Source organism: Oncorhynchus clarkii, unplaced genomic scaffold (assembly GCF_045791955.1).
Source record: "Oncorhynchus clarkii lewisi isolate Uvic-CL-2024 unplaced genomic scaffold, UVic_Ocla_1.0 unplaced_contig_3037_pilon_pilon, whole genome shotgun sequence".
In the NCBI taxonomy this organism is placed as follows: Eukaryota; Metazoa; Chordata; class Actinopteri; order Salmoniformes; family Salmonidae; genus Oncorhynchus; species Oncorhynchus clarkii.
Genome location: NW_027258493.1, coordinates 6207 through 31652, shown reverse-complemented (window position 1 = coordinate 31652; position 25446 = coordinate 6207). Strand labels below are relative to the sequence as shown.

General features: G+C 46.2%; 2 protein-coding genes across 2 annotated transcripts in view; both read right to left on the bottom strand.

Moving 5' to 3' along the window:
- Positions 1 to 25124, bottom strand: part of LOC139397114 (zinc finger protein 271-like) — a 28185-nt gene extending 3061 nt beyond the window's left edge. Inside the window, exon 1 of the mRNA XM_071143981.1 lies at positions 25029 to 25124. The gene's annotated coding sequence lies outside the window, so the exon portion shown is untranslated. The remainder of the gene's footprint in view (positions 1 to 25028) is intronic.
- LOC139397110 (zinc finger protein 235-like) lies at positions 12465 to 14892 on the bottom strand. The gene is made up of 4 exons (XM_071143978.1): positions 14671 to 14892; positions 13897 to 14250; positions 12867 to 13503; positions 12465 to 12564 (listed from the first exon to the last, which is right to left on the bottom strand). The coding sequence occupies exons 1-4, from the start codon at positions 14867 to 14869 to the stop codon at positions 12465 to 12467; spliced, it is 1290 nt and encodes a 429-aa protein (XP_071000079.1). The 5' UTR covers positions 14870 to 14892.
- Positions 25125 to 25446: the final 322 nt, after the last annotated feature.

Sequence of the window (25446 nt, the reverse complement as noted above, 5' to 3'; positions counted from 1 at the left end):
AAACTAGAAGTGTTCCTGGGGATGTAAACTCAGTGGACTTGTAAACTAGAAGTGTTCCTGGGGGTGTAAACTCAGTGGACTTGGAGACTAGAAGTGTTCCTGGGGGTGTAAACTCAGTGGGCTTGGAAACTAGAAGTGTTCCTGTGGGTGTAAACTCAGTGGACTTGGAAACTAGAAGTGTTCCTGTGGGTGTAAACTCAGTGGATTTGGAAACTAGAAGTGTTCCTGGGTAGAATGAACCTGTTACTGCAGCGCAACGTACAGATAATTGTGTAAGGTGCAATAAATGATAGGAGGACACACATTGTTGACCATTTAGACTTGAAAAAAAACAACAAATAAATAACAATATTTTATATAAATATTTTAGTTATTCTTTGTATGATACCTAGTATAAAATATATTGATAATTGTGGACAATAATTAATAGGACTTCTCACAGAACACATTGTTGAGCATTTAGTCTGGAAAAAATAAACAAATAAACAAAGAAATCACATAATATCTTATAGAAATACTTTTATTTACAAAGTATACCCAGAGAGGAAGAGGAAGAGAGGCCCAACGCGGCTGCAAATCTGTCTCCCTCCAATAGGTGGCGTTTTTCTCGTTGTTTCGCCCACCAAGCAGGGAGTTTTTGTATGGAGGTCAATGAGTGTGTCAATTTTGGTCAACAACAAAAAGTAATGGCTTATTTCCTACACAAGGTTTACTTCGAATAGAAGTTGTGTCATCCTTAAGTCGTTACGAATGTACTGATATAAGTAGGACACGTGACATGCGTGTGGGGGGGGGGGGGAATCATCAAGAGATCATCAAGGACGACAACCACCCAAGCCACTGCCTGTTCACCCCGCTACCATCCAGAAGGCATGTTTAATAGAATATTTAATATAACACACATACATTATTTATTAATTTCGGTTGCATATCCTGACGCGAAGTTTGTTCTAAATAAAGTATTTTACAGGATTTTGGTGGCTCGTGTTGACCAGTAGTGTGTGCCACAGGAAGTATTTGACTCTAGACACAAAATTGAGGAAATTAGAAATAGAAAATGTAGAATAGCGTGCGTGCGCGTTCACGAATTAGGGGGGGCTGAATTCTGGCAGGTTGATTTGCGGGACAACACCTGTAAACGTTAGTTTAGCAACGTTTAGTCCTGCTAATTTTGCGAGCTGGTTACCTTAATAGCTAAACCAAATATTTGTTTTATTTATTTAAATAGGCAAATCAGTTAACAACAAATTCTTATTTGCAATGACGGCCTACCAAAACGCCTGTGGCTAAACAAGGAGCAGCCGGTTAGCTAATTCCTCGGTACAGTCATTTTACTCGTGAAGACACGACAGCTGGCTAACTATGAAATAAAAGTCACACTTCAACCGTGAACCTGAAATAAAGTTAGCATGTTAGCTAGCTAGCTACACAAACGGGTCGGACGGGAGATGTGTTGCTAACTGGCTAACAGCTAACTAGCTGGGGGAACAACAAAACCAGGCCGCTGAAACCAGTGCGGTTTCATCCTGGAATGCGTTGGTTTACAGACCGTGTTACAAGCATCATTAAAACAAATAATAATCATTAGCAATAGGTTACCTGGAACTGATTTCCTGTAGCTAATTGTTTGGCTGAAAATAATTGGAAATGGTGAGGTCTCGTAGAGCAGCGGGAAAAATGTATCCACTTTCCGAGTGAGTTTGGTCTGGATTATGAGATGCTGCAGGAAATGTTCGCGAGCGTCGTATCAGCGTAGTCATTGTGCATGTTTTACCGGCCTCCGACGGAAAGAAGTCAGGCAAAACAAACGAAAATAGATATTTCAACCAAAACAAGACAGCTATCATTACATTATATTTCTATGGGTCACACATGGTTAGCAGATGTTAATGCGTGTGTAGCGAAATGCTTGTCTTCTAGTTCCGACAGTGCAGTAATATCTAACAAGTAATCTAACAAATTCACAACAACTACCCAATACACACAAGTGTAAAGAGATTGAATAAGAATATGTAAATATAAATATATGGATGAGATGACCGAGAGGCACGATGCATAACATACAGTATATATACACACGAGATGAGTAATGTAAGATATGTAAACATTAAAGTGGCATTATTTAAAGTGACTATACTGACATCAATAAAGACAATCTACCAACATAATACAGCATTTCGCGACATTCTTTTCTGATTTCTACTTGATTTTGTGGATGCTTTTCGGAAATTCTGTGATACATTTTGCAACTTTTTTTTCCCTCGTGCATGTTGACTGTTGTGCAAGTGTGTACCCAATCTTCACAAATCTGAAAAAGAACAATTGCACCAATTAATTAGATAAAATGTATCCACTCACACACACCTCTCCATCAGGCTTGGGGCTTGCTATCAACACAAGATGCACCTCCCAGTCCCACTCACACCTCTCCTCTCCATCAGGCTTGGGGCTTGCTATCAACACAAGATGCACCTCCCAGTCCCTCTCACACCTCTCCTCTCCATCAGGCTTGGGTCTTGCTATCAACACAAGATGCACCTCCCAGTCCCTCTCACACCTCTCCTCTCCATCAGGCTTGGGGCTTGCTATCAACACAAGATGCACCTCCCAGTCCCTCTCACACCTCTCCTCTCCATCAGGCTTGGGTCTTGCTATCAACACAAGATGCACCTCCCAGTCCCACTCACACCTCTCCTCTCCATCAGGCTTGGGTCTTGCTATCAACACAAGATGCACCTCCCAGTCCCTCTCACACCTCTCCTCTCCGTCAGGCTTGGGTCTTGCTATCAACACAAGATGCACCTCCCAGTCCCTCTCACACCTCTCCTCTCCGTCAGGCTTGGGGCTTGCTATCAACACAAGATGCACCTCCCAGTCCCTCTCACACCTCTCCTCTCCATCAGGCTTGGGGCTTGCTATCAACACAAGATGCACCTCCCAGTCCCTCTCACACCTCTCCTCTCCATCAGGCTTGGGTCTTGCTATCAACACAAGATGCACCTCCCAGTCCCTCTCACACCTCTCCTCTCCATCAGGCTTGGGTCTTGCTATCAACACAAGATGCACCTCCCAGTCCCTCTCACACCTCTCCTCTCCATCAGGCTTGGGTCTTGCTATCAACACAAGATGCACCTCCCAGTCCCTCTCACACCTCTCCTCTCCATCAGGCTTGGGGCTTGCTATCAACACAAGATGCACCTCCCAGTCCCTCTCACACCTCTCCTCTCCATCAGGCTTGGGGCTTGCTATCAACACAAGATGCACCTCCCAGTCCCTCTCACACCTCTCCTCTCCATCAGGCTTGGGGCTTGCTATCAACACAAGATGCACCTCCCAGTCCCTCTCACACCTCTCCTCTCCATCAGGCTTGGGTCTTGCTATCAACACAAGATGCACCTCCCAGTCCCTCTCACACCTCTCCTCTCCATCAGGCTTGGGGCTTGCTATCAACACAAGATGCACCTCCCAGTCCCTCTCACACCTCTCCTCTCCGTCAGGCTTGGGTCTTGCTATCAACACAAGATGCACCTCCCAGTCCCTCTCACACCTCTCCTCTCCATCAGGCTTGGGTCTTGCTATCAACACAAGATGCACCTCCCAGTCCCTCTCACACCTCTCCTCTCCGTCAGGCTTGGGTCTTGCTATCAACACAAGATGCACCTCCCAGTCCCTCTCACACACACCTCTCCATCAGGCTTGGGGCTTGCTATCAACACAAGATGCACCTCCCAGTCCCTCTCACACCTCTCCTCTCCATCAGGCTTGGGTCTTGCTATCAACACAAGATGCACCTCCCAGTCCCTCTCACACCTCTCCTCTCCATCAGGCTTGGGTCTTGCTATCAACACAAGATGCACCTCCCAGTCCCTCTCACACCTCTCCTCTCCATCAGGCTTGGGTCTTGCTATCAACACAAGATGCACCTCCCAGTCCCTCTCACACCTCTCCTCTCCATCAGGCTTGGGTCTTGCTATCAACACAAGATGCACCTCCCAGTCCCACTCACACCTCTCCTCTCCATCAGGCTTGGGTCTTGCTATCAACACAAGATGCACCTCCCAGTCCCACTCACACCTCTCCTCTCCATCAGGCTTGGGTCTTGCTATCAACACAAGATGCACCTCCCAGTCCCTCTCACACCTCTCCTCTCCATCAGGCTTGGGTCTTGCTATCAACACAAGATGCACCTCCCAGTCCCTCTCACACACACCTCTCCATCAGGCTTGGGGCTTGCTATCAACACAAGATGCACCTCCCAGTCCCTCTCACACCTCTCCTCTCCATCAGGCTTGGGTCTTGCTATCAACACAAGATGCACCTCCCAGTCCCTCTCACACCTCTCCTCTCCATCAGGCTTGGGTCTTGCTATCAACACAAGATGCACCTCCCAGTCCCTCTCACACCTCTCCTCTCCATCAGGCTTGGGTCTTGCTATCAACACAAGATGCACCTCCCAGTCCCTCTCACACCTCTCCTCTCCATCAGGCTTGGGTCTTGCTATCAACACAAGATGCACCTCCCAGTCCCTCTCACACCTCTCCTCTCCATCAGGCTTGGGGCTTGCTATCAACACAAGATGCACCTCCCAGTCCCTCTCACACCTCTCCTCTCCATCAGGCTTGGGTCTTGCTATCAACACAAGATGCACCTCCCAGTCCCTCTCACACCTCTCCTCTCCATCAGGCTTGGGTCTTGCTATCAACACAAGATGCACCTCCCAGTCCCACTCACACCTCTCCTCTCCATCAGGCTTGGGTCTTGCTATCAACACAAGATGCACCTCCCAGTCCCACTCACACCTCTCCTCTCCATCAGGCTTGGGTCTTGCTATCAACACAAGATGCACCTCCCAGTCCCACTCACACCTCTCCTCTCCATCAGGCTTGGGGCTTGCTATCAACACAAGATGCACCTCCCAGTCCCTCTCACACCTCTCCTCTCCATCAGGCTTGGGTCTTGCTATCAACACAAGATGCACCTCCCAGTCCCACTCACACCTCTCCTCTCCATCAGGCTTGGGGCTTGCTATCAACACAAGATGCACCTCCCAGTCCCACTCACACCTCTCCTCTCCATCAGGCTTGGGGCTTGCTATCAACACAAGATGCACCTCCCAGTCCCACTCACACCTCTCCTCTCCGTCAGGCTTGGGTCTTGCTATCAACACAAGATGCACCTCCCAGTCCCTCTCACACCTCTCCTCTCCATCAGGCTTGGGTCTTGCTATCAACACAAGATGCACCTCCCAGTCCCACTCACACCTCTCCTCTCCGTCAGGCTTGGGTATTGCTATCAACACAAGATGCACCTCCCAGTCCCTCTCACACCTCTCCTCTCCGTCAGGCTTGGGTCTTGCTATCAACACAAGATGCACCTCCCAGTCCCACACACACCTCTCCTCTCCGTCAGGCTTGGGGCTTGCTATCAACACAAGATGCACCTCCCAGTCCCTCTCACACCTCTCCTCTCCATCAGGCTTGGGTCTTGCTATCAACACAAGATGCACCTCCCAGTCCCACACACACCTCTCCTCTCCATCAGGCTTGGGGCTTGCTATCAACACAAGATGCACCTCCCAGTCCCTCTCACACCTCTCCTCTCCATCAGGCTTGGGTCTTGCTATCAACACAAGATGCACCTCCCAGTCCCACTCACACCTCTCCTCTCCATCAGGCTTGGGTCTTGCTATCAACACAAGATGCACCTCCCAGTCCCTCTCACACCTCTCCTCTCCGTCAGGCTTGGGTCTTGCTATCAACACAAGATGCACCTCCCAGTCCCTCTCACACCTCTCCTCTCCGTCAGGCTTGGGTCTTGCTATCAACACAAGATGCACCTCCCAGTCCCTCTCACACCTCTCCTCTCCGTCAGGCTTGGGTCTTGCTATCAACACAAGATGCACCTCCCAGTCCCTCTCACACCTCTCCTCTCCCTCAGGCTTGGGTCTTGCTATCAACACAAGATGCACCTCCCAGTCTCTCTCACACCTCTCCTCTCCATCAGGCTTGGGTCTTGCTATCAACACAAGATGCACCTCCCAGTCTCTCTCACACCTCTCCTCTCCATCAGGCTTGGGTCTTGCTATCAACACAAGATGCACCTCCCAGTCCCTCTCACACCTCTCCTCTCCATCAGGCTTGGGTCTTGCTATCAACACAAGATGCACCTCCCAGTCCCACTCACACCTCTCCTCTCCGTCAGGCTTGGGTCTTGCTATCAACACAAGATGCACCTCCCAGTCCCTCTCACACCTCTCCTCTCCATCAGGCTTGGGTCTTGCTATCAACACAAGATGCACCTCCCAGTCCCTCTCACACCTCTCCTCTCCATCAGGCTTGGGTCTTGCTATCAACACAAGATGCACCTCCCAGTCCCTCTCACACCTCTCCTCTCCATCAGGCTTGGGTCTTGCTATCAACACAAGATGCACCTCCCAGTCCCTCTCACACCTCTCCTCTCCATCAGGCTTGGGGCTTGCTATCAACACAAGATGCACCTCCCAGTCCCTCTCACACACACCTCTCCATCAGGCTTGGGTCTTGCTATCAACACAAGATGCACCTCCCAGTCTCTCTCACACCTCTCCTCTCCATCAGGCTTGGGTCTTGCTATCAACACAAGATGCACCTCCCAGTCTCTCTCACACCTCTCCTCTCCATCAGGCTTGGGTCTTGCTATCAACACAAGATGCACCTCCCAGTCCCACTCACACCTCTCCTCTCCGTCAGGCTTGGGTATTGCTATCAACACAAGATGCACCTCCCAGTCCCTCTCACACCTCTCCTCTCCGTCAGGCTTGGGTCTTGCTATCAACACAAGATGCACCTCCCAGTCCCACACACACCTCTCCTCTCCGTCAGGCTTGGGGCTTGCTATCAACACAAGATGCACCTCCCAGTCCCTCTCACACCTCTCCTCTCCGTCAGGCTTGGGTCTTGCTATCAACACAAGATGCACCTCCCAGTCCCACACACACCTCTCCTCTCCATCAGGCTTGGGGCTTGCTATCAACACAAGATGCACCTCCCAGTCCCTCTCACACCTCTCCTCTCCATCAGGCTTGGGTCTTGCTATCAACACAAGATGCACCTCCCAGTCCCACTCACACCTCTCCTCTCCATCAGGCTTGGGTCTTGCTATCAACACAAGATGCACCTCCCAGTCCCTCTCACACCTCTCCTCTCCGTCAGGCTTGGGTCTTGCTATCAACACAAGATGCACCTCCCAGTCCCTCTCACACCTCTCCTCTCCATCAGGCTTGGGTCTTGCTATCAACACAAGATGCACCTCCCAGTCCCTCTCACACCTCTCCTCTCCGTCAGGCTTGGGTCTTGCTATCAACACAAGATGCACCTCCCAGTCCCTCTCACACCTCTCCTCTCCATCAGGCTTGGGTCTTGCTATCAACACAAGATGCACCTCCCAGTCTCTCTCACACCTCTCCTCTCCATCAGGCTTGGGTCTTGCTATCAACACAAGATGCACCTCCCAGTCTCTCTCACACCTCTCCTCTCCATCAGGCTTGGGTCTTGCTATCAACACAAGATGCACCTCCCAGTCCCTCTCACACCTCTCCTCTCCATCAGGCTTGGGTCTTGCTATCAACACAAGATGCACCTCCCAGTCCCACTCACACCTCTCCTCTCCGTCAGGCTTGGGTCTTGCTATCAACACAAGATGCACCTCCCAGTCCCTCTCACACCTCTCCTCTCCATCAGGCTTGGGTCTTGCTATCAACACAAGATGCACCTCCCAGTCCCTCTCACACCTCTCCTCTCCATCAGGCTTGGGTCTTGCTATCAACACAAGATGCACCTCCCAGTCCCTCTCACACCTCTCCTCTCCATCAGGCTTGGGTCTTGCTATCAACACAAGATGCACCTCCCAGTCCCTCTCACACCTCTCCTCTCCATCAGGCTTGGGGCTTGCTATCAACACAAGATGCACCTCCCAGTCCCTCTCACACACACCTCTCCATCAGGCTTGGGTCTTGCTATCAACACAAGATGCACCTCCCAGTCTCTCTCACACCTCTCCTCTCCATCAGGCTTGGGTCTTGCTATCAACACAAGATGCACCTCCCAGTCCCTCTCACACCTCTCCTCTCCATCAGGCTTGGGTCTTGCTATCAACACAAGATGCACCTCCCAGTCCCTCTCACACCTCTCCTCTCCATCAGGCTTGGGTCTTGCTATCAACACAAGATGCACCTCCCAGTCCCTCTCACACCTCTCCTCTCCATCAGGCTTGGGTCTTGCTATCAACACAAGATGCACCTCCCAGTCCCTCTCACACCTCTCCTCTCCATCAGGCTTGGGTCTTGCTATCAACACAAGATGCACCTCCCAGTCCCTCTCACACCTCTCCTCTCCATCAGGCTTGGGTCTTGCTATCAACACAAGATGCACCTCCCAGTCCCACTCACACCTCTCCTCTCCTCACATTCTCTCTCAAACAAAACAAATAGATTCATTGTGATTTTTTCTGAAAGGGTCGCAAGGGAGATGAAGAACAGAACGTAAAAAAATTGAGTATTGTGGTTGATAAGTACTTTTAAAACGGTATTACCAATTATTTTTAATGCATTAAGATTGTGTTTTTGTCAAACGTATCAAGTTTAATACGGCAAAGCTGACAAATTGCACTCAGCGCTTTGAGCAGCGCTCTCCATAGACAGACCGGGGAGAGCAGAGTGCCGACCACCCTACTAAAGCCAAGAGTAGACTGGGGAGAGCAGAGTGCCGACCACCCTACTAAAGCCAAGAGTAGACTGGGGAGAGCAGAGTGCCGACCACCCTACTAAAGCCAAGAGTAGACTGGGGAGAGCAGAGTGCCGACCACCCTACTAAAGCCAAGAGTAGACTGGGGAGAGCAGAGTGCCGACCACCCTACTAAAGCCAAGAGTAGACTGGGGAGAGCAGAGTGCCGACCACCCTACTAAAGCCAAGAGTAGCGGAGTAAAAGTTTGAGGAAAACGCCACTCACCTCGATTCTTTCAGCGCTTGCCACAGTCTTCCCTGCTACCACTTCAGTCATAGAGATCTGCCGCTGCAGTGGGAACTGTTCTGACATTCTCATATACTTTGCTGATTCAAAGTGACTGTTGATTGTCGACCTTCTCTCGTGTTTCAGCACAACGTTACACGGAGTGCAAAACAATTTCCCAACCACTCTCCATTCAATACAAACATGGCCAATATACCACGGCTAAGGGCTGTCCTTATGCACGACTGAAAGCGGACTGCCTGGATACAGTCCTTAGCGGAGGTATATTGGCCATATACCACAACCCTCCGAGGTGCCTTATTGCTATTATAAACTGGTTTCCAATGTAATTAGAGCAGTAAAAATACATGTTTTGTCATACTGTCTGATATACCAACGGCTGTCAGCCAATCAGCATTCAGGGCTCAAACCAGACAGTTTATAATATTCCAACAATGCAGTGAGTATCTGGCATCTTTTATTCTTGTGATTTATCATCACCATGATACAATACTGACTTTTCATGGATAAAGACAATCTACCAACATCATCCACCTTCAATGAAGAAGAAGATTACAGTTTGTTAGCATTTATTATTTAATTAATGGATACTTTACAATGTTCTAAACCAGGGGTTGGAACCAGCTCAGGGAACAGAAAAGAAAACCGGAATTTCAAGGAACAGAACCAGAACTGTCAACGAAAGGGATCTATACTGTTCCGGAACAGAACAAAATTCTAAAAAACACTGGTTCCATCCATATCATGACATAACAATACATTTTATGTCAATAGAAACCAGCCCTTCTACTGAGTTTAATCAGGTATAAAACATATCCACAACTGAATTCTACTGGAGTCTATGGACTTATTTTGTATTCAATAGAATAGCCCATAGGGCCCATGGACAAATGCAGTGCACTACAGAATAGGGCCCATGGACAAATGCAGTGCACTACAGACTATGGCCCATAGTCAAAAGTAGTGCACTACAGAATAGGGCCCATGGTCAAATGTAGTGCACTATAGAGGGAATAGTGCACCATTTGGGACATTGAGCCCCAGTATATACTACATATAGACTCAGCCCCCAGTATATACTACATATTGACTCAGCCCCTAGTATATACTATATATAGACTCAGCCCCCAGTATATACTATATACAGACTCAGCCCCCAGTATACAGGCCTTTATAGACTCAGCCCCCAGTATATACTATATATAGACTCAGCCCCCAGTATATACTACATATTGACTCAGCCCCTAGTATATACTATATATAGACTCAGCCCCCAGTATATACTATATATAGACTCAGCCCCCAGTATACAGGCCTTTATAGACTCAGCCCCCAGTATATACTATATATAGACTCAGCCCCCAGTATACAGGCCTCTATAGACTATGCTACTGTTTTACATGTTAGTCATGAACATACGTTACTTTAACAGGAAATAATGTATTTAAAAAAAACATACTACACATTCTTCATCAAGCACCACCCCAACATCAACATATGTGATGACATCATCAACCAATTAGTAGGTAATTAGTAAACAATGCCTCCTGATAATTGGTTAAAATCACACTGATGTCATTGGAAACACATATTCCTCTATATATTTCACTGCAAAAAAAATCAAATATAACACATATTCCTCTATATATTTTACTGCAAAACATAAAAATGTGCCATTTTCACAAATGTTGATGTTAGGGTGGTGCTTGAGATTATGACTATGTAATTGTGAAATGTCCCTTTAACATGATACTGTGGTAGTTAAAGTTAGATATTGTTGTTTATTGTGTCATCTGAGCATTCCAAAGAAAGACAGTAGTGCCTTAGACCGCTGTGACACTCGGGAGGCCAGACGTCATGTTTTTACCATGACTAGACTACTAAGGCTGGGACATCAGTTTGTCAATGTTCATGCTATTTAATCAGCTTCTTGATATGACACACCTGTCAGGTGGATGGATTTCCTTCACAAAAGAAAAAAATGCTCAATAACAAGGACGTAAACAAATTTGGGCACAAAATAAGCTTTTTGTGTGTGAATGGAAAATGTATTGTTCAGTATATCGATCTCATGTAAAGGCTTTAGGCCTGGGAATAGCATTACTACAGCAACCACTATCCTGTTCAGAAATAATAAACCAATCAGCTTTAAGGCCTGGGAATAGCATTACTACAGCAACCACTATCCTGTTCAGAAATAATTCATTAAATAAATTATGCTTGGGTCAAGGCTTGGGTCAAGGCCAGGAACACTGGCAACCTGGTTTACAATGAGACATGTATTGTTAACGTAAACCAATCAGGCTTTAGGCCTGGGAATAGCACTATTACAGCAACCACTATAGTTGTTAACGATCTTGTCTCGATCTCATCTAAATACGGATGACACTATTACGTTACGGAATTACCCCGACTGCTGACCTGGCTGTGACAAGGCTACAGTCTGATTTTACAGTTGTGCAGGAAAAACCCCTTACTGATTTTTTAAAACTCATACTTGGTCGTCTCAGTTGGATTACATCTTCCCTCACTCATCGGATGGTGTTATAAATCCAACGAGTCCCGGCATATAATGACGACCTTGGTGTGATTTAACGTTTTTGTTTTTTTTGTTGCTTAAACATACGACTGAGCTAGTTAAAGAAACTAAGATTTAAAATGTTTTACATTTTTTTTTTTTTTTTACAGAAACTGATCTAGTCTCTCTCTAGTCAGCAGGAAACAGATTCGGCAGTCAACCTTTCTACCCGTTCTCAATTATGGTGATACTATTTATAAAAGAGCAGCTGCCTCTAAATGATAAGTTATCAAACCCGTTCCCAGGGTTGGTTAACTCTAGAGAGACTCCATTGGTGTCTACAGAGTTCGGTAGATCAGCATTTGGTTTCCTTGTGCCTTGCGTGTGTCGAATAATCTACAATGCACTTTAAAATTGGAGGAATTGGTGCCTCTAGGGCATTTCAGACAGTTGTTATGGGACCTTGTTGCGAAAGAATGTCTGTTTTTTTTATGATTGCGTTTTACTTGTCGTGTCATGTTGTGTATTACACCGTGTATATTGTGTTTATGAATGTGTAGTTGAATGTGTTTATTGTAGTTTAATGTGTATTGTGGTGCTATACGGCCTCATCTGGAAAAGAGACCTCGGTCTCAGTATTGACTCCCTGTCAAAATAAAGGTCAGATTAATACACTCTCCAGCACAATAGGTGGTGGTGGTATTCAAGTTGAGTTCATTTGTGAACGTCCAATACACTCATAGAAGTAAAAGAAGATAGCCCTAAATGGTGCTGTCCATGACACCATTGCAAGGATAGGTGTGAATATCAATACCTATAGTTAGCTTATGTATCCTCACTTCACGTTTATTTCACATCACTCTCCTCTCCCTCAACTTCTTTCTCTTCTTGGACAATCACATTGAAAGCACAGGCAGGCTTCCCTCCAATGGATATTCTCTCATGACTTCTTAGACTTCTTAGCTGAGTGAATCCCTCTCCACACCGAGAACATTGGTAAGGCTTCTCTCCACTGTGTGATCTCTGATGATTCTTTAGGTCTCCAGCAAAACGGAAATTATTTCCGCAAAGTGAGCAGTGGTAAGGTTTCTCCCCTGTATGAATTCTCTGATGATCTCTAAGGCTTCCTGAATGATTGAAGCTCTTCCCACATGTGGTGCAGTGGTAAGGCTTCTCTCCACTATGTACTCTTTCGTGTCTCTTAAGGTTTACTTTCTCACTGAAACTCTTCCCACATTGGGAGCAGAGGAAAGGTTTCTCTCCAGTGTGAACTCTTTGATGATTCTTAAGATTACTTGAGGAACTGAAAATCTTTCCACATTGAGGACAGGGGTAACGACACCGATCAGGCAATCTTGATGTATCTGGGTCAACTACACCACTGTTGTTGTCGTCCTCTTCAACTTCTCTCATTTCCTTCTCAGCAATTTTCTTCCCATCCTCCTCTTCTTTGACAATCACATTGAAAGTACAGTCACCACCCTCCTCTTTGACAATCACATTGAAAGTAGAGGGAGACGTCTCTCCAATATGTATTTTCTGATGGCTTTTAAGACTTTTTAGTTGAGGGAATCCCTCCCCACACTGAGAGCAGCGGTAAGGCTTCTCTCCACAGTGTGATCTCTGATGATTCTTGAGGTTTCCAGCAAAACAAAAACTATTTCCACACAGAGAGCAACGGTAAGGCTTCTCCCCTGTATGTATTCTCTGGTGTTTCTTAAGGTTTCCTGGCTGACTAAAACTCTTCTGACAAAGAGAGCAGTGGTAAGGCTTCTCCCCTGTATGTACTCTTTGATGTTCCTTAAGACTTCCAGAACGATTGAAGCTTTTCCCACACTGGGTGCAGTGATACGGCTTCTCCCCACTATGTACCTTCTCATGTCTCGTGAGGTTGAATTTTTCACGGAAACTCTTCCCACATGTGGCACAGTGAAATGGTTTCTCTCGAGTGTGTACTCTTTGATGATTCTTTAGTTTACCTGAGGAACGGAAACTCTTCCCACACTGATGACAGGGGAATCGACCCCGACCAGATAGTCTTGATGTATCTGGGTCAACTACACCACTAGCTTCCTGCTCTTCCTTAACTTCTCTCTTTACCTTCTCATCGATTTCCTTTTCATCCTCCTCCTCTTTGACAATCACATTGAAAGTACTGGCAGACTTCTCTCCACTGTGCGATCTCTGATGAGTCTTCAGGTCTCCTGCTCGACTGAAACACTTCCCACAAAGAGAGCAGTGGTGAGGCTTTTCTCCGCTGTGCGATCTCTGATGAGTCTTCAGGTCTCCTGCTCGACTGAAACCCTTTCCACATTGGGAGCAGTGGTAAGGTTTCTCTCCATTGTGAACTCTTTGGTGATTCTTTAGATTACCTGAGGAACTGAAACTCTTTCCACATTGAGGACAGGGGTAACGACCACGAAGTCTTGATGTATCTGGGTCGACTATACCACTAGTTTCCTTCTCTTCCTCAACTCCTCTCTTTTCCTTCTCATCCTCCTCCTCTTTGACAATCACATTGAGAGTACAGTCACCGTCCTCCTCTTTGACAATCACATTGAAAGTACAGGTAGGCTTCTCTCCACTGTGGGATCTCTGATGAGTCTTCAGGTCTCCTGCTCGACTGAAACACTTCCCACATTGAGGACAGGGGTAACTCCCACAACCAGGCAGTCTTGATGCTGTGGAACTGGGCTCGTTTACCGAGTCTGGGTTGGGGATCTCTCCTGTAAGAATATGAACAGATATATAGGGTAAGAAACAGACAGAGGAACAAGGTATTTTAGCTTAATGCAGAATTCAACATTAATTAGGATTAACAGTGTATTGAAATAAATACTTTTGCAAGGGGCTTGTTGCATTGCACATAAATAATGCCGCCATTGTCAAATTACAATGCATTGCGCAATGGTCGGTAGCCATTTTTGTTTTGGCACTCGCCTTCCCTCTTACACATACAGAAGCCTGAGGGTTACACTACAAAGCAGAATCAATGAGTTAGCCTGCTAACTTGCTTAAATATTCTGAATTTACATTTTATTCAACAACCAAAAACATATGTTTACATTTCTTAATGAACCAGAAAATCAAATGGTTATTTTGGGTTGTTTACCTCTGAACCAAAGAGGATGTTAGCCTGAATTTACCTGAGTCAACAGAGGCCCTGTCCTCCTCTCTCTCTTCCTCCTCCCGCTCATTGATTTCTCTCTCCTCGCCCTCCTCCTTGACAATCACATTGAGTTCCACTGTTTGACTGCAGTCCCCCAGCTTCACTGACAGCAACTCTGGACCCCGCTGTGAGCTTCTCTGGGCCGGAACACCACAACCAGAACCTGGTTCAGACATGGTAGGCTAGAGGTAGATCTAAAAGAGGAGACTGAAAGAGTTCAGGGTGATTTTCACAAACCTAGATCGTGGTATAGCTCCATAAAAGACAACAAAAATTTATCTAAGGGGGCCTCCCGGGTGGCGCAGTGGTTAAGGGCGCTGTACTGTACAGCGCGCATCCAACCCCCATATCGGTCTCTGTGCCACCAGAGACTCTGGGTTCGCGCCCAGGCTCTGTCGTAACCGGTCGTGACCAGGAGGTCCGTGGAGCGACGCACAATTGGCCTAGCGTTGTCCGGGTTAGGGATATCCTTGTCTCATCGCGCACTAGCGACTCCTGTGGCGGGCCGGGCGCAGTGTGCGCTAACCAAGGTTGCCAGGTGCACGGTGTTTCCTCCGACACATTGGTGTGGCTGGCTTCTGGGTTGGATGCGCGCTGTGTTAAGAAGCAGTTGGTTGGGTATCGGAGGACGCATGACTTTCAACCTTCGTCTCTCCCGAGCCCGTACGGGAGTTGTAGCGATGAGACAAGATAGTAACTACTAAAAATTGGATACCACGAAATTGGGGAGAAAAGAGGTAAAATTCAACAGCAACAAAAAAATGTATCTAAGCTAGCTAACCACACATATCAGTCAACCTCTTGTGTATGGTCCCAGTACATCACTGGGGCCGAGCTCCCTGCCATCCAGGACCTCTATACCAGGTGGCGTCAGAGGAAGGCCCTAAAAATGGTCAAAGACTCCATCTACCCAAGTAATCTCTGCTACTGCCAGTGGTCCCGGAGTACCAAGTTTGGCACCCAAAGAGCTTCTACCCCCAAGCCATTAGACTGCTGAACAGCTTCTACCCCCAAGCCGTCAGACTGCTGAACAGCTTCTACCCCCAAGCCATTAGACTGCTGAACAGCTTCTACCCCCAAGCCATTAGACTGTTCTACCCCCAAGCCATCAGACTGCTGAACAGCTTCTACCCCCAAGCCATCAGACTGATGAACAGCTTCTACCCTCAAGCCATCAGACTGCTGAACAGCTTCTACCCTCAAGCCATCAGACTGCTGAACAGCTTCTAACCTCAAGCCATCAGACTGCTGAACAGCTTCTAACCTCAAGCCATCAGACTGCTGAACAGCTTCTACCCCCAAGCCATCAGACTGCTGAACAGCTTCTACCCCCAAGCCATCAGACTGCTGAACAGCTTCTACCCCCAAGCCATTAGACTGCTGAACAGCTTCTACCCCCAAGCCATCAGACTGCTGAACAGCTTCTACCCCCAAGCCATTAGACTGTTCTACCCCCAAGCCATCAGACTGCTGAACAGCTTCTACCCCCAAGCCATCAGACTGCTGAACAGCTTCTACCCCCAAGCCATCAGACTGTTCTACCCCCAAGCCATCAGACTGCTGAACAGCTTCTACCCTCAAGCCATCAGACTGCTGAACAGCTTCTACCCTCAAGCCATCAGACTGCTGAACAGCTTCTACCCTCAAGCCATCAGACTGCTGAACAGCTTCTACCCCCAAGCCATCAGACTGCTGAACAGCTTCTACCCCCAAGCCATTAGACTGTTCTACCCCCAAGCCATCAGACTGCTGAACAGCTTCTACCCCCAAGCCATCAGACTGCTGAACAGTTCATCAAATAGCCCGGACTGCTGAACAGCTTCTACCCCCAAGCCATCAGACTGCTGAACAGTTCATCAAATAGCCCGGACTGCTGAACAGCTTCTACCCCCAAGCCATCAGACTGCTGAACAGCTTCTACCCCCAAGCCATCAGACTGCTGAACAGCTTCTACCCCCAAGCCATCAGACTGCTGAACAGTTCATCAAATAGCCCGGACTGCTGAACAGCTTCTACCCCCAAGCCATCAGACTGCTGAACAGTTCATCAAATAGCCCGGACTGCTGAACAGCTTCTACCCCCAAGCCATCAGACTGCTGAACAGTTCATCAAATAGCCCGGACTGCTGAACAGCTTCTACCCCCAAGCCATCAGACTGCTGAACAGCTTCTACCCCCAAGCCATCAGACTGCTGAACAGCTTCTACCCCCAAGCCATCAGACTGCTGAACAGTTCATCAAATAGCCCGGACTGCTGAACAGCTTCTACCCCCAAGCCATCAGACTGCTGAACAGTTCATCAAATAGCCCGGACTGCTGAACAGCTTCTACCCCCAAGCCATCAGACTGCTGAACAGTTCATCAAATAGCCCGGACTGCTGAACAGCTTCTACCCCCAAGCCATCAGACTGCTGAACAGCTTCTACCCCCAAGCCATCAGACTGCTGAACAGCTTCTACCCCCAAGCCATCAGACTGCTGAACAGTTCATCAAATAGCCCGGACTGCTGAACAGCTTCTACCCCCAAGCCATCAGACTGCTGAACAGTTCATCAAATAGCCCGGACTGCTGAACAGCTTCTACCCCCAAGCCATCAGACTGCTGAACAGTTCATCAAATAGCCCGGACTGCTGAACAGCTTCTACCCCCAAGCCATCAGACTGCTGAACAGTTCATCAAATAGCCCGGACTGCTGAACAGCTTCTACCCCCAAGCCATCAGACTGCTGAACAGTTCATCAAATAGCCCGGACTGCTGAACAGCTTCTACCCCCAAGCCATCAGACTGCTGAACAGTTCATCAAATAGCCCGGACTGCTGAACAGCTTCTACCCCCAAGCCATCAGACTGCTGAACAGTTCATCAAATAGCCCGGACTGCTGAACAGTTCATCAAATAGCCCGGACTGCTGAACAGCTTCTACCCCCAAGCCATCAGACTGCTGAACAGTTCATCAAATAGCCCGGACTGCTGAACAGCTTCTACCCCCAAGCCATCAGACTGCTGAACAGTTCATCAAATAGCCCGGACTGCTGAACAGCTTCTACCCCCAAGCCATCAGACTGCTGAACAGTTCATCAAATAGCCCGGACTGCTGAACAGCTTCTACCCCCAAGCCATCAGACTGCTGAACAGTTCATCAAATAGCCCGGACTGCTGAACAGCTTCTACCCCCAAGCCATCAGACTGCTGAACAGCTTCTACCCTCAAGCCATCAGACTGCTGAACAGTTCATCAAATAGCCCGGACTGCTGAACAGCTTCTACCCCCAAGCCATCAGACTGCTGAACAGCTTCTACCCCCAAGCCATCAGACTGCTGAACAGTTCATCAAATAGCCCGGACTGCTGAACAGCTTCTACCCCCAAGCCATCAGACTGCTGAACAGTTCATCAAATAGCCCGGACTGCTGAACAGCTTCTACCCCCAAGCCATCAGACTGCTGAACAGCTTCTACCCCCAAGCCATCAGACTGCTGAACAGTTCATCAAATAGCCCGGACTGCTGAACAGCTTCTACCCCCAAGCCATCAGACTGCTGAACAGTTCATCAAATAGCCCGGACTGCTGAACAGCTTCTACCCCCAAGCCATCAGACTGCTGAACAGTTCATCAAATAGCCCGGACTGCTGAACAGCTTCTACCCCCAAGCCATCAGACTGCTGAACAGTTCATCAAATAGCCCGGACTGCTGAACAGCTTCTACCCCCAAGCCATCAGACTGCTGAACAGTTCATCAAATAGCCCGGACTGCTGAACAGCTTCTACCCCCAAGCCATCAGACTGCTGAACAGTTCATCAAATAGCCCGGACTGCTGAACAGCTTCTACCCCCAAGCCATCAGACTGCTGAACAGTTCATCAAATAGCCCGGACTGCTGAACAGCTTCTACCCCCAAGCCATCAGACTGCTGAACAGTTCATCAAATAGCCCGGACTGCTGAACAGCTTCTACCCCCAAGCCATCAGACTGCTGAACAGCTTCTACCCCCAAGCCATCAGACTGCTGAACAGTTCATCAAATAGCCCGGACTGCTGAACAGCTTCTACCCCCAAGCCATCAGACTGCTGAACAGTTCATCAAATAGCCCGGACTGCTGAACAGCTTCTACCCCCAAGCCATCAGACTGCTGAACAGTTCATCAAATAGCCCGGACTGCTGAACAGTTCATCAAATAGCCCGGACTGCATTGACCCTCTTGTTTGTGGCACTGATTCTCTTGCATCCTCACAAATACGACACAAAACACACTGTACATACAGTACCAGTCAAAAGTTTGGACACACCTACTCATTCAAGGGTTTTTCTTTGAAGACATGAACTATGAACTATGAAATAACTCATATGGAAACATGTAGTAACCAAAGAAAGTGTCAAACAAATTAAAAATATATTTTATATTTGAGATTCTTCAAAGTAGCCACCCTTTTGCCTTGATGACAGCTTTGCACACTCTTGGCATTCTCTCAACCAGCTTCATGAGGTAGTCACCTGGAATGCATTTCAATTAACATGTGTGCCTTGTTAAAAGTTAATTTGTGGAATTTATTTCCTTCTTAATGCGTTTGAGCCAATCAGTAGTGTTGTGACAAGGTAGGGGTGGTATACAGACGATAGCCCTGTTTGGTAAAAGACCAAGTCGATATTATGGCAAGAACAGCTCAAATAATCAAAGAGAAACGACAGTCATGAAGGTCAGTCAATACGGAAAATTTCAAGACCTTTGAACGTTTCTTCAAGTGCAGTCACAAAAACCATCAGGCGCAATGATGAAACTGGCTCTCATGAGGAATGCCACAGGAAAGGAAGACCCAGAGTTTCCCCTGTTGCAGAGGACAAGTTCATTAGAATTAACTGCACCCCAGATTGCAGCCCAAATAAATATTTCACTGAGTTCAAGTAACAGACACATAACATCAACTGTTCAGAGGAGACTGCGTGAAATCAGGCCTTCATGGTCGAATTGTTGCAAAGAAACCACTACTAAAAGACACCAATAGGAAGAGACTTGCTTGGGCCAAGAAACATGAGCAATGGACATTAGACCCGTGGAAATCTGTCCTTTGTTCTGATGAGTCCAAATTCTTGGTTCCAACCACCGTGTCTTTGACACGCAGAGTAGGTGAACGGATGATCTCCGCATGTGTGGTTCTCACTGTGACGCATGGAGGAGGTGGTGTGATGGTGCTTTGCTGGTGACACTGTCTGTGATTTATTTAGAATTCAACGCACATTTAACCAGCATGGCTACCACAGCATTCTGCAGCGATATGCCATCCCATCTGGTTTGAGCTTAGTCCCACTATCATCTGTTTTTCAACAGGACAAACCCAACACACCTCCAGGCTGTGTAAGAGCTATTTGACCAAGAAGGAGAGTGATGGAGTGCTGCATCAGATGACCCGGCTTCCACAATCACCCAACCTCAACCCAACTGAGATGGTTTGGGATGAGCTGGACGGCAGAGTGAAGGAATAGCAGCCAACGAGTGCTCAGCATATGTGGGAACTCCTTGAAGACCATTGGAAAAGCATTTGTTTAACACTTTTTGAGTTACTACATGATTCCATGTGCCAGTTTATAGTTTTGATGTCTTCACTACTAAAAATAGTAAAATATAAAGAAAAACCTTTGAAGGAGTAGGTCTGTGTAAACCTTTGAAGGAGTAGGTCTGTGTACACCTTTGAAGGAGTAGGTCTGTGTAAACCTTTGAAGGAGTAGGTCTGTGTACACCTTTGAAGGAGTAGGTCTGTGTACACCTTTGAAGGAGTAGGTCTGTGTAAACCTTTGAAGGAGTAGGTCTGTGTACACCTTTGAAGGAGTAGGTCTGTGTAAACCTTTGAAGGAGTAGGTCTGTGTACACCTTTGAAGGAGTAGGTCTGTGTAAACTTGTGACTGGTTCTGTATACTGCTGTTCCTCTTTATTATCTATCCTGATTGCCTAGTCACTTGTACCCCTAACTACATGCATATATTACCTCAACTACCTCAATATTAATCTGATTATGGCAAATGATCCAATAGTCATGTAAACACCTTACTCTGCATGTCTTAAAATCGGTATAGGGTCAAAAATCAAAGCAAGCATCAACGCCGATTAGAACAAGGTTTTCTGAGCAACCTTTCAGACTATAGGACATGTAGCATAACATCTGAATTCCAGCTGATTGTATTTGAAATCAATTCCAGCAAATTGTATTTGAAATCAATTCCAACAGATTGTATTTGATCTGCACATGTGCTGGCAACAGCAAAGCGAGCCTCCCTGTTAAGTGCAAAGTGAAGTGAGTTCAGAACAACTGAATGTACTACTGTCTGAATGTACTACTGTCTGAATGTACTACCGTCTGAATGTACTACCGTCTGAATGTACTACCGTCTGAATGTACTACCGTCTGAATGTACTACCGTCTGAATGTACTACCGTCTGAATGTACTACCGTCTGAATGTACTACCGTCTGAATGTACTACCGTCTGAATGTACTACTGTCTGAATGTACTACTGTCTGAATGTACTACTGTCTGAATGTACTACTGTCTGAATGTACTACTGTCTGAATGTACTACTGTCTGAATGTACTACTGTCTGAATGTACTACTGTCTGAATGTACTACTGTCTTAGTTTTCACAAACAAAATGTTGTGTGTCCGAACTCGGAATCAAATGTGCTTAAAATAAATTAAAAATAACATGATCGCTGTGGTAGAACATTTATTTTGAGTAGTAATCTTCTGCATTTATCAGAGTGCCATCGGGTAGCCGGATTTCAGATGTTTCCATGGAAACAGGATTATTATTAGAGAAACCATTCTTCTTGCAAAGCACGTTTTAATCAAACTATTATATTAATCTGACTATCCATGTATCCATGTATCCATGTAACCATGTATCCATGTAACCATGTATCCATGTAACCATGTATCCATGTATCCATGTAACCATGTAACCATGTATCCATGTATCCATGTAACCATGTAACCATGTAACCATGTATCCATGTAACCATGTATCCATGTAACCATGTATCCATGTAACCATGTATCCATGTATCCATGTAACCATGTATCCATGTAACCATGTATCCATGTAACCATGTAACCATGTATCCATGTATCCATGTAACCATGTATCCATGTAACCATGTAACCATGTATCCATGTATCCATGTATCCATGTAACCATGTAACCATGTAACCATGTATCCATGTATCCATGTAACCATGTATCCATGTAACCATGTAACCATGTATCCATGTATCCATGTATCCATGTAACCATGTAACCATGTAACCATGTATCCATGTATCCATGTAACCATGTATCCATGTATCCATGTATCCATGTATCCATGTAACCTCACACAGACAGACTTGGTAACGCTACGCCTTGTATTTTATCGTTGAACTATTCTCATTTTCCTTTTTAACTCTGCACTGTTGGGAAAGGGCTCGTCAGTCAGCATTTCACTGTGAAGTCTACACCTGTGATAAAACAGGGGAAAGGGCTCGTCAGTCAGCATTTCACTGTGAAGTCTACACCTGTGATAAAACAGGGGAAAGGGGGGGGGGGGTACCTCGTCAGTTGTACAACTGAATGCCTTCAACTGAAATGTGTCTTCCGTATTTGTGAATCACAGAGGTGTGGGGGCTGCCATAATTGACATCCACGTCTTCGGCGCCCGGTAGAACACTGGGTTAAATTGCCAGGGGCAGAACGACAGATGTTTTACCTTATCAGCTCGGGGATTCGATCCAGCAACTTTCATCTGATTTGATATAAAATTGTCAATAGAAGAAAACATTTTTTTTCCCCTTTTTTTCTCTCCCCCAATTCTAAATAAAATCAGCGACTCCACGTCTTCAATGACTTTCAGTTCTCTTCGTGGAACGTCTTTATTCCATGAAGGGAATAATGATATTTTATTTTAGAGTCCCTGTGAAACAATCAATTAGTACCCTTCTCTCGTATCCGTTACCAAACTAATGATCTTCAACCGGAACAAGTCAGTAATCTGCTTCCATAGTCAAGAGCTAGCGATATATTCCAGCTCATGAATTTCCAGAATAGGTGTATTTGCATTAGCGACGCTATCTGCTACTCCCGGCTACTTCTTATCGTTGCCAACTTCACAACGTCACTGTCCGTTCACACTGTCACTGAGTTTACACCAAGAGAAGTGTCGCTGTTCATTTTGCAGCCCTTAAAGAGTAGCCAATCCAAGTAGATTTTTCATATTGGACACGTACATTCTGTCTTGTATGCTATGGACTTTAGTGAGTAGGCTGGACCCTGGTTTTATTAGACACAATCGATTATGTACGGTGCAGTATTTATGTCCATTATGACAACCAAGTGGATGAAAGCTGATTGGCCACTCTTTAAGGGCCGCAAAATGAGCAGCGATGCTCCTGGGGGTGTAAACTCAGTGGACTTGGAGACTAGAAGTGCTCCTGGGGGTGTAAACTCAGTGGACTTGGAGACTAGAAGTGCTCCTGGGGGTGTAAACTCAGTGGACTTGGAGACTAGAAGTGCTCCTGGGGGTGTAAACTCAGTGGACTTGGAGACTTGAAGTGTTCCTGAGTAGAATGGACCTTTCACTGCAGCACAACGTACACAAGATAAGAGTACACACACAAACAACATTGTTGACCATTTAGGATTCAAATAAACAAATAAATCACACAATATCTTATAGAAATACTTGTTATCAAACAAAGAATAATTACAAGGATAAAATACATGGATAATTCTGCACTAATTATTAATTTACAAAGTATTCACACAGAGAGGAAGTGGAAGAGAGAGGCCCAGCTAGGGTGCAAATCTGTATTCGTCCAGCAGGTGGTGTTTTCCGCCCCAGTTGTTTGACTAAGTAACCGGTTTTGTATGAAGTCAATGAGAGTGTGTCGAATTCGGTCAACAAAAAAATGATTATTTGCGACACAAGGTTTATTTGATCTAATAGAAGTTTCGTAATGTTTAAGTCGTTACATGAGTGTACTGATATAAGTAGGACACTATACTGGAGTTGTCCCAAGATGGTAGTAAATGGTAGTAGCATACAATCTCTCCATTGAATACAGGCGGTTGACGTCAACAACCTTCATCAAATATTTTTTTTAAAGGATTACAATAATGAGATGTATCCACCAATTAAAAGAAAGGATAGGGGGGGAGCTAGACAGCCCACCGTGCCGCTTTGTGGACAACCACTCCCATTACTAGAGCGGAGAGATATGCATCTTGTCAGTTTATCCATAATGACGGGACTCTTATTCTGGAGGATTCCAAAAGATCCATGACCCAGAAGTACTTCGTTATTCTTGCCTGCGTCACAGCTGTATCATTATGATGGGAAACCGAATTTTGCTTCTTAGGTCGACATTCCTTCTTAATTTGCTTTAACATATTATGGAAAAGGGGTTATGCCTTGATCACACCAACAGAATGATTGCACAAAAAGGTAAACAGCATCATCTGGATATGTGTGCAACATTCACATTCTGCTACCATTTCTGTCAAGACGTCTATGCATACAGTTTGACGCATATGTTCAATAAATTCAACATAAATCACCAAACAGAACGCACTGCCTCTGCAAATCAATGCTGTAAGGCAAACGCCGGACCAGTTGGATAGGAAATTACTTTTATTTAACCTTTAACGAGGCAAGCCAGTTAAGAACAAATTATTATATTTACAATGAAGGCCTACCCTGGCCAAACCCTAACGATGCTGGGCCAATTGTGCGCCACCCTATGGGACTCCCGATCACGGCCGGTTGTGATACAGCCTGGAATCGAACCAGGGTCTGTAGTGACCCCTTTAGCACTGAGATGCAGTGCCTTAGATCGCTGCGCCACTCGGGAGTACCAAAACGGAATAATACTGTCGGTATGATCGAGGCGTTAGCTGTTTGCATAAACCTGTAGCCGGGAAGTTTAGCAACGGTTAGTCCAGCTAATTTGGCTAGCTACCTAGATAGCTAAACCAAATCTTTTGTAACCAACCTATCTATCTGTGGCTAAACAAGGAGCAGCCGGTTAGCTAATTCCTCACAACAGTCATTTTACTCACAATGAGTCGACAGCTGGCTAACTACGAAATGGAAGTCACACTTCAATCGTGAACCTGAAATAAAGTTAGCATGTTAGCTAGCTAGCTACACAAACGGGTTGGACGGGAGATGTGTTGCTAACTGGCTAACAGCTAACTAGCTGGGGGAACAACAAAACCAGGCCGCTGAAACCAGCGCGGTTTCATCCTGGAACGCGTTGGTTTACAGACCGTGTTACAAGCATCGTTAAAACAAATAATAATCATTAGCAATAGGTTACCTGGAACTGATTTCCTGTTTGGCTGAAAATAATTGGAAATGGTGAGGTCTCGTAGAGCAGCGGAAAAAATGTATCCACTTTCCGAGTGAGTTTGGTCTGGATTATGAGATGCGGCAGGAAATGTTCGTGAGCGTCGTATCAGCGTAGTCATTGTGCATGTTTTACCGGCCTCTCTTGTTCAATCCTATACTTAGGATATTATACTACATTAACTCAACCAGACTCGAAGGTAAACTTCAACATGTCTTTACTCCGTCACTGTCCGTGAAATAAACCCCACATTCCTGTGGTGACGTCATATGTCAGCACAGTCACATCAATACACGACATTCCCCCTTTACTTGGACATGAAATTAACGTCAACCTGACATTTTTTTTAAAATGTATTTTATTTAACTAGGCAAGTCAGTTAAGAACA

Coding starts and splice junctions, on each gene's coding strand:
- LOC139397110 (XM_071143978.1), bottom strand. CDS start 14,869: ATGTCTGAACCAGGTTCTGGTTGTGGTGTTCCGGCCCAGAGAAGCTCA. Junction 14,251..14,670: donor CAGGGCCTCTGTTGACTCAG/GTAAATTCAGGC, acceptor ATATTCTTACAG/GAGAGATCCCCAACCCAGAC. Junction 13,504..13,896: donor AAAGAGTTTCAGTTCCTCAG/GTAATCTAAAGA, acceptor TCCGTTCCTCAG/GTAAACTAAAGAATCATCAA.